The following is a 14,866-nucleotide window of genomic DNA, read 5'->3' as shown; positions in this document are numbered from 1 at the left end:
GAGGTGAAAGGTTATGCCCACAGGGCAACCGAGACTGAACTACAGTGTGTACAAGCTGACCGCGTGTGGTATCTTCCACTAGGAATTGTGCTACATCCAAAGAAACCCGGGAAAGTTCGGATTATATGGGACGCTGCGGCCAAGGTAGATGGGGTTTCATTCAACTCTAACCTTTTGAAAGGGCCTGACCTGCTTACACCACTTCCGACTGTTCTCAGCCGTTTTCGCCAATTCCCGGTAGCTGTGTGTGGTGACATAAGAGAAATGTTCCACCAAATTAAGATTCGTGAACCCGATCGTCAGTCACAACGTTTTCTTTGGCGTGAAAACTCTTCTCTGCATCCTACGACCTTCGTTATGGACGTGGCCACCTTTGGGTCAACCACATCAGCCCAATACGTTAAAAATTTGAACGCGCAAGAGTTTGCAGGCAAATATCCTCGGGCAGCTGAAGTTATTTTGAAGAGCCATTACGTTGATGACCTGCTAGATAGCTTTTGGACGACTCAAGAGGCGGTAGACGTGATCAACGAAGTGAAACTCGTGCATTCTTTCGGCGGGTTCGAGATTAGGAACTTTCTGTCCAACAGAATTGAGGTTCTGCAGGGAATCGGTGAATGTTCTCATGAAGCGATTAAAGATCTTGCACTAGAACGCGAAGGAATCACGGAATCTGTTCTGGGAATGAGATGGATACCATCTGAGGACATGTTCACGTATACTTTCACTCTCCGGAGCGATTTGCAGCCGATACTCGAGAATGGTCATGTACCAACGAAACGTGAAGTGCTGAAGGTGGTCAAGAGTCTTTTCGATCCCCTTGGACTCCTTTCGTTTTTTCTAGTTCACGGAAAAATTCTCATCCAAGACTGTTGGACATCCGGGCTGTCTTGGGACGACCCCATAGGAGACGAACTCTGCGAACGCTGGAAACGGTGGATAAAATTCTTTCCACAACTGGATACCCTCCGTATTCCCCGATGCTATTTTCAATCTCCATATCCAATGGACCTCAAAGGACTTCAAGTCCATATATTTGTGGACGCAAGTGAAGCTGCATACTCCTGTGTGGCATACTTCCGCTTGCCGGTAGGACAGGGATTCCAGGTTTCTTTGATAGCCGCGAAAACGAAGGTGGCCCCGCTCAAAGCTCTGTCCATTCCGAAACTGGAGCTGAAGGCCGCTGTCCTGGGGGTCCGGCTACTGGACTCAATACTCAAATCTCACACTATTCCAATATCAAAACGTTTCTTCTGGACAGACTCGACTACAGTATTGGCATGGATCCAGTCAGATCATCGCAAATACCTAAAGTTTGTGGCCGTCCGCGTTGGCGAGATCCTTATGATGAGTGATCAGACAGAGTGGAGATGGGTTCCCACTAAACTGAATATCGCGGACGACGCTACAAAGTGGAAATCCGAACCAAATCTCAATTCCAACAGTCCGTGGTTCTGCGGACAAAGCTTTCTTCAAGATGCCGAAGAACATTGGCCTGCTGCACGACGATTCGCGACTGTCTCGGAGGAAAACCATCTGGTACAGGTGCATACTACCCCCACACCATGGGTCGACGTTGCACGTTTTGGTAGTTGGGAGAAATTACATCGTACGATGGCTTACGTGATCCGGTTCATTCAAAATCTCCGTCGAATTCAGGCTGGCGCAGTACCAGAGCAGAATGTTCTCACGCAGGACGAGCTCAAGGGTGCCGAGGAAGTGCTATGGAAGATGGCGCAGTCGGAATCTTTCTCAGCGGAAATTTCTGTCTTGCATTCAACGCAAGGTCCGCCAGAATTGCGTCACGCGATCGTCAATAAATCAAGCCCAATCTACGGATTATGGCCATTCATCGATGAACAAGGGATTCTACGAAAGCGCGGCCGTATCGATGCCGCACCGTATGCATCGTATGAAGCTAAGTTTCCAGCAATCTTGCCCAAACGACACCTGATTACTTTCTTACTTACAGACTGGTATCATCGCCGTTTCCGCCACGCCAACCGAGAAACCATCGTAAACGAAATGCGCCAGCGATTCGAGATCTCCAAACTCCGAGAGCTAATCAAGACGGTAATGAGCCGTTGTATTTGGTGCTTCCAGCCGTCAGGCTAACCCCAAACGTACGTCCGTTTACCTTCGTTGGCCTTGATTATTTCGGCCCAGTACTCGTGAAAGTTGGTAGGAGTCAGGCCAAGCGCTGGATGGCATTATTCACTTGCCTCACAATCCGTGCAGTGCACATCGAGGTCGTTCACAGCTTATCGACTGAATCCTGCATTATGGCAGTACGACGGTTCGTCTCTCGTCGAGGCCCTCCAGCAGAATTCTATACGGACAACGGGACTTGTTTCACTGGAGCAAGCAATGAACTGAAGAGGGAGATAGAAATGCGAAATCAATCTTTGGCGCTAACATTTACTAGTGCCCAAACGCGTTGGAGATTTATTCCACCCTGTACACCACACATGGGTGGCGCGTGGGAGCGTCTCGTCCGATCCGTGAAGGTGGCAGTAGGATCATTGATAGAAGCACCTCGCAAACCCGACGACGAGACACTGCTGACGATTATGAACGAGGCAGAGGCTATGGTTAATTGTAGGCCACTCACTTACGTTCCATTAGAATCAGCCGACAGAGAATCCTTAACTCCGAACCACTTCCTGCTAGGAAGCTCGAACGGAGTCAAGATACTTCCAACACCACCGGTCGATGAGCGAGTCACGCTTCGAAGTAGCTGGAAGCTAGCGCAATACATTTGCGACGAGTTCTGGAGACGGTGGGTGAAGGAATACCTTCCTGTGATAACACGCAGGTGTAAATGGTTTGACGAAGCGAAGGATATTGTGGTCGGAGATTTGGTTGTGCTGGCGAGCGGAACGGCGAGGAACCAGTGGGTGCGAGGTCGTGTAGTGAACGTGATGCTCGGGCGTGATGGCAGAGCTCGCCAAGCCTGGGTACAAACGTCGACTGGCGTAGTGAGGCGTGCGGCAGTAAAACTAGCGGTGCTAGACGTCATGGAGTCTCGTGAATCCGAAAATAAACTCTCGGATCAGGCGAACCATCACTAGGATTCACTGGCGGGGGTATGTGACGACGAGGCCCCTTGTTGCAGTGCCGCTACGAAAGCGAAGCAACGCGACCAATTGAGACGTCATAAACAGTCAGTCAAGATAGATGACAGGGAAGGATAGATGACGATCGTGACAGATAGAAATAAAAAGTCACATTGCTTAACTTGGAGTGTCGGCGAAAAAATTTATTCGAGGTTTATTATACTTATATATACACTATTTCTTTATCTAAACCTAAACTAAAGTGAATTTTGCGCTTAAAACTATTGCTTACATCTAACAATTACACGAACTTGTATTAAAAGTAAGTAATCTTAGCTTATAACTAAAAAGTAGGGTTAACTTACATGCGGTTATTCTTATAGCTAGAAAATTTCGTGAACTTACGGTGTGATAAGACCCAAAAATCCGGTCTACGCAGATACACCAATAAATTGTAGGTTACAAATGAATTAATCACACAAAATGATAAAATTAATGAATAAAATTAATTGTTCACAGTTGAAGCATTCCACTATCAAACTGTTTCGGATTGCTGTCGAAATTTGGTGATATCACCTCCCCCACAATTGGTGATGTGGAACATTTGCTGAAGGTGAAATGCAGCTTCGGGTTTCGGATGTCAGCTTTATCCAGTTGGAGCACGTTAGGCACGCGGTGCTGATAACGTTCAACAAATTCGCCCAGGCGAACAGATTCATTGCGCAAAACAACTTGAAACACGTACTGGATTGTGACACCGCTAAAATTAAGATCCCTGTGTATATGGATAACGGAAACGTGGAAGTCAAATTACATGATTTGGCACCACGTACTTGCAAAGTGGACATTAAAAGATTCATGTCCTATTTCGGAGAAGTGGAATACATTACGGAGGATACGTGGAGGAACTACTTTCCAGGTATTTCAAATGGTGTTCTTGGTGAGAATGCGGATAGACCAGCCCATTCCCTCCTACCTTACGCTGCAGTACACAACAGAAGGGGGTGATACGATTATACAGCGAACTCTATGTACATATCAAGGACAAATTAACACGTGCCAGTTCTGTGAACAAACGGCACATTACGGACAACCCTACTCAGAAACCGCTAAGAAAAGTTCATCTACTGAAAGGAAAAGCAAGACTCAGTCTCCAATATCATTCCCTGAGCCACAAACGGTTGCCAAATTTGTGGCTGCAGTTCAAGCAATAATGACAACTGCGAAAGCCGCGTCAAGTGCCACAAACTCAACAGCTAATTCCAGCAATGAGGGAGCTACTAGCAATGACGGAGGGTTCACGCCCGTGGACTAGCAATGACGGAGGGTTCACGCCTCGAAAAGGAAAGAAGTTAGGAACAACACCTGATCGCGAACATCAAGGCAGTAACCCCGATGATGACCCGGACATGTGCGACAACGACAGAGTTATGAATGACCCACATGATACAGTTGACGTGGATGCAAATATTTCCCCGACACGAAACCCATTTTTGATTTGGATGAAATTTTGTTCCAAGATAGATAATTATGCTTCCTACCTACCGTCAAAAATTTAAGTTGGGCACTTTCAAGGAAAAAAAGTTTTTTGAAAAAAACTTTACCTTGTCCAAACTGATTTTTTTTCTTCAGTGTATTTTTAACGAAAACTAAACCAATGAAAGTCGTGATCACCTCAGAATCCATTTTCCCAGCTGCTAGTTGTCTGATACATGCAAAAAGTATCAGTAACGAATTTGGTATATATTCATAACAAACTTGAATGAAGACTAGAAGATTTGAAGATTGGAAGATCGGAAGACTTGAAGACTGCAGTTCATTTATTCCTCTCAAAACTGATACATTTTATGAAACAATGGACAAACTTTTCTAAAATCTATTTTATGTCTGATGGAGCAGCAGCACAATACAAAAATAAGAAAAACTTTGCAAGCTTGTGTAGATTCCAGTCAAAGTATGAATTAAGGTTGGAGAGAGAATGGGCCAAAATCGAAAACGAAAAAAGCAGTTTTTTCCACACCGAGTGTTAGATCTTCATGAAAATCAACCAGCTTATGTAAAATGTTGTTACAGTACTGCTGATTGATTTTTATGAAGATCTAACACTCGGTGTGGTAAAAACTGCTTTTTTCGTTTTTTGATTTTTGCCGATTCTCTCTTCAACCTTAATCGCAGAATGGCATTTTGTTGCAGAATCCCATTGAAAAGGACTCTGTGATGCTATTGCTGGCACTCTCAAGTGAATGGCAAAAAGCTCGCGACTATGAAAATACCATAAAAAGTCCCCAAGAGTTATATAACTGGACAGTTGAACAAACTGATAAAAATATCACAAAATTAATTTTCTGCTTCATATTCACACAGTTTTGTGCCTATTCCTGGGGGCAAAGTAGAGACGAAAAGGTATTCAAATTCAGAAGATGAACCAAAAATATTTTCCTTGTATAGAAATAATACAAAATAGCATGCATGAAGATAGTTTTAAGACAAATGTAAAATATAAAAATAAATAAATAATTATGTAAAATTCAATACATAATGTTGTGGTAGGTATTTCTTTCGCTAATTCTTCCTCAGCACTAAACAAGAAAATAAAAAAGTAATAATAGAATATTTGTTTAACGACATAAACTCTTTTAAATGGGATTCTTGATTAAGGGGTTACATACCTTTTAGTGATAAAAATGTCAAGAAAGTTTGAATTTACGTAAAGAAATAAAGGAATGATTTAATTACATTAAACTTATAATATTTTGGTAGTATATTTTTCAGTAAAATAAACAAGCATAAGTTTATAAAAATAAATGGATAATTGGCGGAGTTATGGCTTTTTCCCCGAAACCCTTTTTTATTTAAGAGGTTTGCGGTGATCACGATTGGAGACCAATGGATCATCCAAAAACCCAAAACTCAAAAAAAAAATATTAGTATATGGTCAAGGCTCCGAAAATGGCAACCACAGGCGAAATTTGTTTTTATTTTTATAACCTCTAATTTAAAAAATATGAATGGTGAGCCAAGAAAAAAATTCCATGTCTGTCATTTATAAGTTTGTTGATGCTACTTGCATGACCTGAAAATAACTAAAAGACCGTAAGGAGATAAAAATGTACACAAAATCCATATTTTCAACTTTTTGCGTGGAACCTCATTTTTCCATCGTAGTCTGATTTAAATTGATTGATGATATTGCTTGAAAAATTGAGATGAATATGGATAAATGCTTATATTCAATTGTGAAGAAATGGAAACCATATAACTTGTAACGTGACAGATAAAAAATTCGAAAAAGTTTTGTTGACCACAATAAAAGCATGCATACAATGTCTAACTTATATTTTTTTATTACTACTTTGAGTCCACTTTTTGAAATTGTATTGTGAAAACCTTAAAATTTTATTCATTTTTGAGAAAACACAGTTGATCTTATCTGGGACGGGACCTGCGAAAAGAAAAAAAACGCGTGTCAAATTGATCCAGCACGCAAATGTCAGATTGAACCGGCTGTCCTCAGAGTGATTAATATGGGGAGTATTTTATTTGAAATTGAGAAAATGCTAACTTTTTTTTTCAAATATATCTATAAATTAATCATTAGATCAGTAATGATAGTGGAGATGATAGTGCTTTCATTAATTTCGAGATCGTCAATTCTTGTGAACTTCTCCCACTGTTCTCTCAAATCGGGATTCACCGGAAAATGGTGCAAAGTTATCTCCGGATTTTTCGCTTTACTACGACCGCAATTTTCTACCTTGCACTTCATGATAATGGATTCACGAAAAAAATGAAAGTTCAATTCTTGTTTGTTCTTTAAAAAAGTCATATCATTTCTTGAACTACACCAAGTATTAGTGTGTGTAAATCGAAGAAGTAAGATATAACAAACAAAAAGAAAGAATAAGAAAACACGAGTCCGCAGGTCCCGTCCCAGGATCTTATGTAACGTGACAGATCATTTCTGCTGTGAAGCAATTCCATCAAGTTTGATTCAAGTACGTCAAAAATGGTGACCATCTTCGATTCTGATGAAACCTTTTACGTTTCATCTTTATGAGAGACTGAGTATTTCGACGAGAACATTTCAAAAGGGCCGATAAACAAAACGTAAACAATTCCGGTTAATACTTACTTCAAATGGACACTAACAAAGCTTTATACATACCTTAAATAAGCCGATTCTGAAACCTGGCTGTTGGGGAAATAATGGATTATCGAAAAGGCACATAAGCAAAATAACTTGTTTTGCTTATGTTCCCTTTCACTTCCCCTCAAAAATTAACGGCTCATAAACACCAAACAACAAAACGGAAAAATTTGTTTATGGGCCCTTTTCTTAATGAAAAAGACTATACTTGAAAAGGGAACAAAAACATCGCAACACCAAGAAAGGGATCAAAATAAACGTCACATAATCATTTGCTGTAAACAAAAGGGCTCACCCGCACGCACTATAAGCTAACGTCTCGCCGAAAAGGGATTATGGGAGAGGGCACAAAACCAGTGCGATGTTTCAAAAGGGACCAAAGCATTTATCTACAAAAAACATTCAAAATACAATTGTTTTAATAAATCTGTTATATTAGTCGGAAAAAATGGTTAATTCAACACGGCATTGAGTTGTTTGGTACTTAAATCAAGCTCCTGTTCATAAATGGGAATATAAAGTACGAGGTAATTTTTCAGACGCCATTTTCTCAACATGAGCATATTGTATATAATGCCTTATGAAATGTTGACGTCGATTTTGCATTATTAATCAAACAATTTTTATTCAAGAGTAATATTTAAAAAAGGCGTATCAGAACTGAATGCACTACTTTCAAAGTACATTGTTCGAAAAACGCCATTGGTGCAACAAAACTATATGATAGCGAGTTCTAGGGAATCAATTCTTCCTTGTGAATATTTTTTGGTTAAATTTTTCAATAAGAAAACAAAATGTTAAAAAATATAATTACAAAAACAACAATGATTTTTTTGTTAACGAAAACCTAAAAACTGAAGAAACTGTAATTACATTATTGGGTAGTTATTAGTAAGGAAGCATTTTTAACTTCAAGTATGCTTCTAAATTTCTTAGTGCTTGCCAGTCATAAATATAAGTTTCTTATGCAATACTAATACTAAATATAATTTCGAAGCAACATGCTCTTAAGAATTTTTTTTCGAAATATTTTGTTTTTTTTCCAACAACAATATCTTGTAGTAAAAATACGCCCTTTTCATAAATAACTCACAAATACCAAACGCAAAAACATAACACGTTTAAAATTTAATTGCAAATAATTTTTTTTAAATATAATTGCATTGTGGAGAAAATAACAATAAAAGGTTTTAACATATTTCAAAAATTCTTTTAATTTTAAAATTTTAATTTTTTTATTTTAATTTTTTTTTTCTTTAAATAATTTAGTTATAGAATGTATTTCAAAATGGTTTTTCAATTCAAAATTTTCATGACAAATTGTGCTTCAAAATGCAGATGTTTTTGAGTTATTTTAGATTTTGTTCGACATAATATATTACTTCGTGAAATTACGACCTTTTCATAAGTTATTCACGTTTGTTCATCAAAACTAATATGCTTTTCTGAATAAACATGAAATTTCCCGTTAATACTCAGTTCCCAGATCAAGGATGATTTGTGCACGGCTGTCTCGATATGCTTGATTTAATAAAAATATAGAACTGTAACATGACAGATTCTGGTTGTAACGCGACAGATCATTGAGAATACTCCATAAAATAGAAAACAAAGTTTTTCTTCAGGAAAACTATATTTCAAACTCTTCCTTGTTTTCCAAGCTTAAAACTGTGTTCATGCAAATTTGGGGGCCAACGGAACAGAATTTTTCAATTTAGTCGGGCAACCTCCAAACTCACTGCGAAAATTGTGTAACGTGACAGACGTATTAAAATGACAATAACACCAAAACCGCTCATGATAGAAAAAAACTTTCAGTAGAAAAAATGTGCGGTTTAGTGACCTTAATAAAGTGCAGTTGGGATAGAATCTGATTTTATAGTTTTTGCTGACTTATCTTATGAAATATGCGTAAAAATGTAACGTGACAGACAGAAGCCTTGACCATACGAGTATTCCTCGTACCTTAACGATTAGTTGAATAAAAAATATTTTTTTCCTGCATTCGAGAACGTTTTCGCTGTTTTAAGCTCTAAAAATTGTATTAAAAAATTCTTATCCATGAAACAAAAATTTATGAATAAAAAATGAATTAATTACGATCAATTGAAAAAAATTAAGAAAATTGTTTGAGTAGGTTTTCGGCAATCGTGATCACGGAAAAACCATTTTTAGTAAAACGACATTTCGAGAAAATCGAGTTTAAAATTTCAAATTACTACTTCTCTTGGTAGACGAAGCGCTGTAACTTTCGATCTATTTCTTGGATCTTTATAAAAATTTGGGAAACCATTCGCAAAGAGTTGTACTTCCAGATAAAGTAATAAAAAAATTCGATTTCATGAAAAATGAAAAAGTAGTTAACCCCTTAATAAAAATATGCTTAGTTGCTAAATTAGACAATATCTTCTCACAAACTGAGTTTTATTGGATTCTGAGATGATTATGACTTTCATTGGTTTAGTTCTCGATAAAAATGCACTGAAGAAAAAATTCAGTTTGGACAAGGAAAAGTTTTTTTCAAATAACTTTTTTTCCTCAAAAGTGCCCAACTTGAATTTTTGACGGTAGGTAGGGAACATAATTATCTATCTTGGAACAAAATTTCATCCAAATCAAAAATGTTTTTTTTTTTGTAAATCGGCTTTAAATTTTTAAAATCGATTTTTTTCAGTATAGGAGTCAATGAAGAATTTTTTCAATATTTTTATTCGAAAATTTGAGTAATTTTGTAAAAACCGCTCCTACAATATTTTTTGTAGGATTTGTCATTTTTAGACTATAGCCATTTGACAAAAATTGGGAAAAAAGTTTGGCCCTTTTCAAAAGACAGTCTAGATCATTTTTGGAAAAACAAAATATGCAAAGTGGCTTTTTGTGACAAAGTCTTCATGTACAGAAAGCTTCATTAAAATCTGAGAGGGTGCTGCCAACTCTGAATACGATTTGGCGCGAAATTCGTCTATATGTTTGGGCGGGCGATACGTATCTATAGATATAAGTATAAGTATTAGTTACTTCGGTCCATTCTTTAAAGTTTCAGGCACTAATTTTAGTGAACGCATTGATGTGTAGTGGTGTCAATCTTGAGATAAAAATGAAAATTTCAACGAATTGATGCTTTTTCAAAATGAATCTTTCAAGACCAAACCAAAGTTATATAAATTCATTGTTGGGAGAAACAACCAAAAACTGCTTTTAAGGAACCACTACCAATACATAGATATATATCGCTCGCAACTTAACCGTTACACAAGGTTGCAAAAAAAAACTTTTTAAAATGTTGAATAAAAAATGTTTCTAGAAAGAAAAATGAAGGCACTGGCCCATTTATAGGTGTAATGAAACTTCATGAAATTCAGCTGAAGACCCCTAATCACAAAAACATCAACGGTAACTAAAAAAAACTTTTGTTCACCATTTTTCAGTTTGTGAACATGGTGCGGCGTCTCACCCGCAATGACATTTTTTTTAAAAAAATGTTCATGGAAATTTGATGAAATTTTTTTATGACAAAAACCATTTCACAGTATTTTAGAAACTTGTCGCAATTGATAAAAATGATTTCATCAAATATTGAATGGTTTACTTTGATGCAGGATAGATTTTATTTGTGCGGCATTTCTCCCCAAATTACCCTAAAATAAATTCTTCCAAAAAACATCTAAACAAACATCAATTTTATTCTAAATACGCTCAACTTCTATCCATGATTGTTTTGTAATTTATTAAGTGATCTTACAATTGAAAAGGGCACAATTTATCTGCTTATTTTTGATTAATCAGAATAATCTTGTGTATTAATAAAGTTTGTAGTAACACTAAACGTTTTTGTCAATAAAATAAAAATCTACATTTTTATGTTTGGTGGTTAATTTAGACTATTTTCCTTAAACAGGTCGGCAGAAGTCATATCCGTCCCATACACTTGTTTTTCTTTCTGAATGTTGGAAAGATGAAGGAAATTTACAACATTAATACTTCAAAAATGCTCGAGGAACTTCACAAAAAGCAATGTTTCCCCGTTTAATAGTACAGCAAAATTTAGATTATGAACTTCCAGTTCAAAATTTTTGGATAGTCCCGTTCATTCAATACACGTTGACCTATAGGACGACTGTATGTCAAAATGGGAATATAACGCGGATAGTTATCACCTTTTGGTAGTGGCGGGAAAAGGTCACCCAAACATTCAAAAATAATGGCAAAGGGACGAACGATTTCCTAACATTGCTATAAACGGAAATTCAAACGACCTATGCTTATCTCCGAGAAGCAACGCTAGCGTGGAATGTTAATTGCAGAAAATGGGTAAGGTCAATCAAACACAATGTGCCCTGTAAAAAAAAGGTACTGGGAAGATGGAAAAAGGAAACCTGCGGCATGTCATCCGATTCAAAGGGGGAATTATTTTGTTTTATAAAATGTATACACTATATTCTAACATAATAATGGAAAGTCCGGTAGGCTTCCGGCATCATTAGTGATTATACACACTATCTTAGCTCCAAGTGCTAGCGATTAGAAATGGCGTTTCCATAGTCGACTTATCAAAATATAGGTAAAGCTAATTCTTTTCGTTCAACCTGCTCGTTCACCGGCTATGTTCTTAACAGTAATAATCTTGGTAATAATAATATGAAATAGTGATTTATTAGTTCTCTTGTTTAAACACATACTGTACATAAGTAACTCAGTTCAATCAATCGTTCTTTGCTATGGATACTATTTCAAAACGATTACTAACCTATCTACTAGACGAGCGAAGTGGTATTCGATGAATAACACAAAGATGCACACTTTGGAACAAACACCACGCGCTCTGACTCGCAGAACAAGGATTAATAGTGGGAACCTTTTTACACGTAGTAAATAACCTATCTAATTCATCCTTTTGCGATGCTATGGCTCTCATAAGGCGAGCGTAAATCTTTGACAATACAACGTGCCCTAAACCGGAACTCGAATCTCTAATGTTGCTGTCCGATGTCCGGAGTAAAATTCAAAGCATTCAACAACAAAATTTCGTAATCACATATGAGCACATTGCCTTGTATGGGACTATTCATAAATTAGGTAACACTTTTAGGGGCATGTTACATGTTTTCACTGAAGAAAAAAATCAAGATATTATTACGCGCTAGGGAAGGGGAATGGGGGTACGAGGGGAATCAATTCCGGGATTTTTTTGCGTTACGTAATTTATGAAGGGTCCCTATTGAACCTTATAGAAATTTCTTTAGAAACAGCAAAATATTTGAATCATTTGTTCGAATGACTCTCGTTCGACTTTTTTTTTGTTAATCAATCACACGCTTCTGGTACTGCCTACCTGGTCGTGTCCTTTACTGGGACAATCGTGTTTCCTACATCTGCTTTACTTTACATATTTTTGATTACCTCTACTGACCCGTGTAGTGCGGATTATAGGGTGCCTGTTTCGGGTAATTCTCCGATACGACATCATGGTAACTGGGTGGGTTTGCCATCGACTGAGCAGCTGCTGGTGGAGGTGGAGCACTGCCCGGCATCGGCATGGGCATTGGCATCTGTTGGGTGTGGTATTGCTGCACCGGGTAGGGTTGCTGGTTTTGATATCCGGTAGCCTGCGATTGGTTGTAGCTGAAAAGATAGACATCGATTAGAAGGTTGAAATCTATGGTAAAGCCACATAATAGTGCGGTGCAAAAATCTATCGTTTCATGTTCGAGCCCTAACCAGCGAGGATTGTCCAGTATCAGTGAATTATCGCCCTTCTGCAAATGTTGACGTTTTCCATCTATCTTATTTCACCATAGTTTCGTAATAATGATATCACAAAGCAACAAAGCAATGGTTCTATATTCCGTTGCGAAACTTAATCTTCTGTTTCGACTGACTTCGCAGTCGATTCCGGTGTACATGACAATTGCAGGGATAGTGCTACTATCCCATTGACCTATAAGAATACTTCCAGGCTGAGACTCAATTTCTTCATTTTGTTCGTTTAACCCTCTAACTCTGTTGATGAGCTCATCAAACGACCCTTTGTATTCTCATAACTCGTACTTCCCCTAATCGAGATCATTTTATCGCTACTTGCTGTGCTATTTATCACCCCCTATCAACACGTTACAGCGCTCTTATCGCTTTCCGAGACCTATTATTTCGTCGATTCAGCAGTTTGCTTCGTAAACTATCACCTATACAAACTCGACGCGGTGATCAAATGTCAAAATAACTGTTTTCTTCGTTGTCTTCTATGCGGTAAACAAAAACTTACCTCGGCATCGGCTGTGGCATCGGGTATACTCCGGTTCCACTGGTATGCTGGTGCATTACCACCCCTGTTCCGACGGGTTGCGCCATTGTCACTCCACCAACTTGCGTCACCGGATAAGGTCCTACGTGATGTTGAGTCGTTGTGATAACAACCGGTGCTAGAATTGTAATCAAGAGTAGGTAAGTAATTTTAGGATCAATATTTGAGGTGCTACTTACTAGCGATCACGGCTCCCTGATCACGTCTCCGCTTACAGCACATACCACAGAGGGAAAAGAACACAAACAGTACGAAGCAGATGACTATCGGAATGAAGATATCCATGCTCGCGTTTCGTTATCGCACACAACTGGTGGGCGAAGGAACGGTTCGAATGGAGTCAAGTGATTCGTAAGCCACTGCAGGCAGAGCAGCTGTGGATTAGATAGGAGGCGCAAAAGAACAGACGGAAAGAGAGGCAAAATAAATCCATTGAATAAACTTAAGCAAACAAGGTCGTTTCGGCTCAACGATTTGAGCAGGCTCAAATGAACCAGTGAAAAAAAACAAAACCTTGTTTAGTCTAAGCGCTGTCATAAAACGTAGGAATTCAAACTATAGCAGATATTTATAAACTCATTTGGCACTTACTGTTATTTTCTTCGAATCTTTATCCTTCTAAGGTTTCACTCTGGAAAATAAAGTCACTATAAGAAAATCTAACTTCCGTCTCCGCGACTGGCTGGAACGGGAATTCACACGCTCCGATGATGACTAATCTTATTCGACGGTCTGGCTACAGCCGGACAGCACTTGAACTCCACTTTTCTATGCGGAGTGCTTGTGTACTCTATCAATCACGCCTGATTATTCACTATCTGAACCTACACCACTAACGCCGATTCCTTTTCAATCGAACTGTTTGATACTTTTGTACAAAATGAGGCAATGTTTGTTTACAATTTCCTTGACAGCTCGCTTGTCAATTCCATGACAAATTGCGTGCGAGTAGACAGGTTGCATGGCACATCTGCTATGCTATTACGAAGGCACGGAAAAAACGTAGTTGGTTAATTCGATGGCAACTTATGACGATTTCGCTTGAACCTAAAACTGAGTCAGGTTCTAACCCCAACCGCTGTCAGTTCATACATTTTGACAGCAGTTGGGGTTAGGAACTGACTCAGTTTCGCCTCAAACAAAAACCACATTAATTTTGCTTACACGCTTATTCAAAATTACTCAAAATTTGAGTACAGAGCACTCAATTTCAAAAATATAGGCAATATGTCAAACAATGAGTTTTAATTTGAGTAGAATTAACTCAACTGATGAGTAACCATTAATTTTTTAAACTTTCGGGTGAAAAAAATAGTTATTCTCAATAAAAAGTGCGGAGAATTTGACGTCGATTGAAACCAT

At 38.2% G+C, this 14,866-nt stretch overlaps 2 protein-coding genes across 2 annotated transcripts; one reads left to right on the top strand and one right to left on the bottom strand.

Annotated features, from left to right (window-relative positions):
* The first annotated feature begins 264 nt into the window (after positions 1–264).
* LOC131688315 (uncharacterized) lies at positions 265–3,071 on the top strand. The gene is made up of 2 exons (XM_058972517.1): positions 265–1,910; positions 1,973–3,071. The coding sequence occupies exons 1-2, from the start codon at positions 265–267 to the stop codon at positions 3,069–3,071; spliced, it is 2,745 nt and encodes a 914-aa protein (XP_058828500.1).
* Positions 3,072–11,610: 8,539 nt separating this feature from the next.
* Positions 11,611–14,386, bottom strand: LOC131690960 (uncharacterized). Its single transcript, XM_058977063.1, has 4 exons — positions 14,096–14,386; positions 13,684–13,878; positions 13,466–13,622; positions 11,611–12,825 (listed from the first exon to the last, which is right to left on the bottom strand). Exons 2-4 carry the CDS (start codon positions 13,787–13,789, stop codon positions 12,606–12,608), a joined length of 483 nt encoding a protein of 160 aa, XP_058833046.1. The 5' UTR covers positions 13,790–13,878; positions 14,096–14,386; the 3' UTR covers positions 11,611–12,605.
* Positions 14,387–14,866: the final 480 nt, after the last annotated feature.

Source organism: Topomyia yanbarensis, chromosome 3 (genome assembly GCF_030247195.1).
Source record: "Topomyia yanbarensis strain Yona2022 chromosome 3, ASM3024719v1, whole genome shotgun sequence".
Taxonomy (NCBI): Eukaryota; Metazoa; Arthropoda; class Insecta; order Diptera; family Culicidae; genus Topomyia; species Topomyia yanbarensis.
Note: the sequence above shows the minus strand (reverse complement) of the source record. Positions and strands in the feature narration are given on the sequence as shown.

Bases quoted from the DNA above. Each gene is read 5' to 3' on its own strand.
- LOC131688315 (XM_058972517.1), top strand. From the start codon at position 265: ATGTTCCACCAAATTAAGATTCGTGAACCCGATCGTCAGTCACAACGT. The intron at 1,911-1,972 runs GTATGAAGCTAA...TCTTACTTACAG, and splicing joins GATGCCGCACCGTATGCATC to ACTGGTATCATCGCCGTTTC.
- LOC131690960 (XM_058977063.1), bottom strand. From the start codon at position 13,789: ATGGATATCTTCATTCCGATAGTCATCTGCTTCGTACTGTTTGTGTTC. The intron at 13,623-13,683 runs GTAAGTAGCACC...TTACAATTCTAG, and splicing joins TCAGGGAGCCGTGATCGCTA to CACCGGTTGTTATCACAACG. The intron at 12,826-13,465 runs GTAAGTTTTTGT...CTATCTTTTCAG, and splicing joins ATGCCACAGCCGATGCCGAG to CTACAACCAATCGCAGGCTA.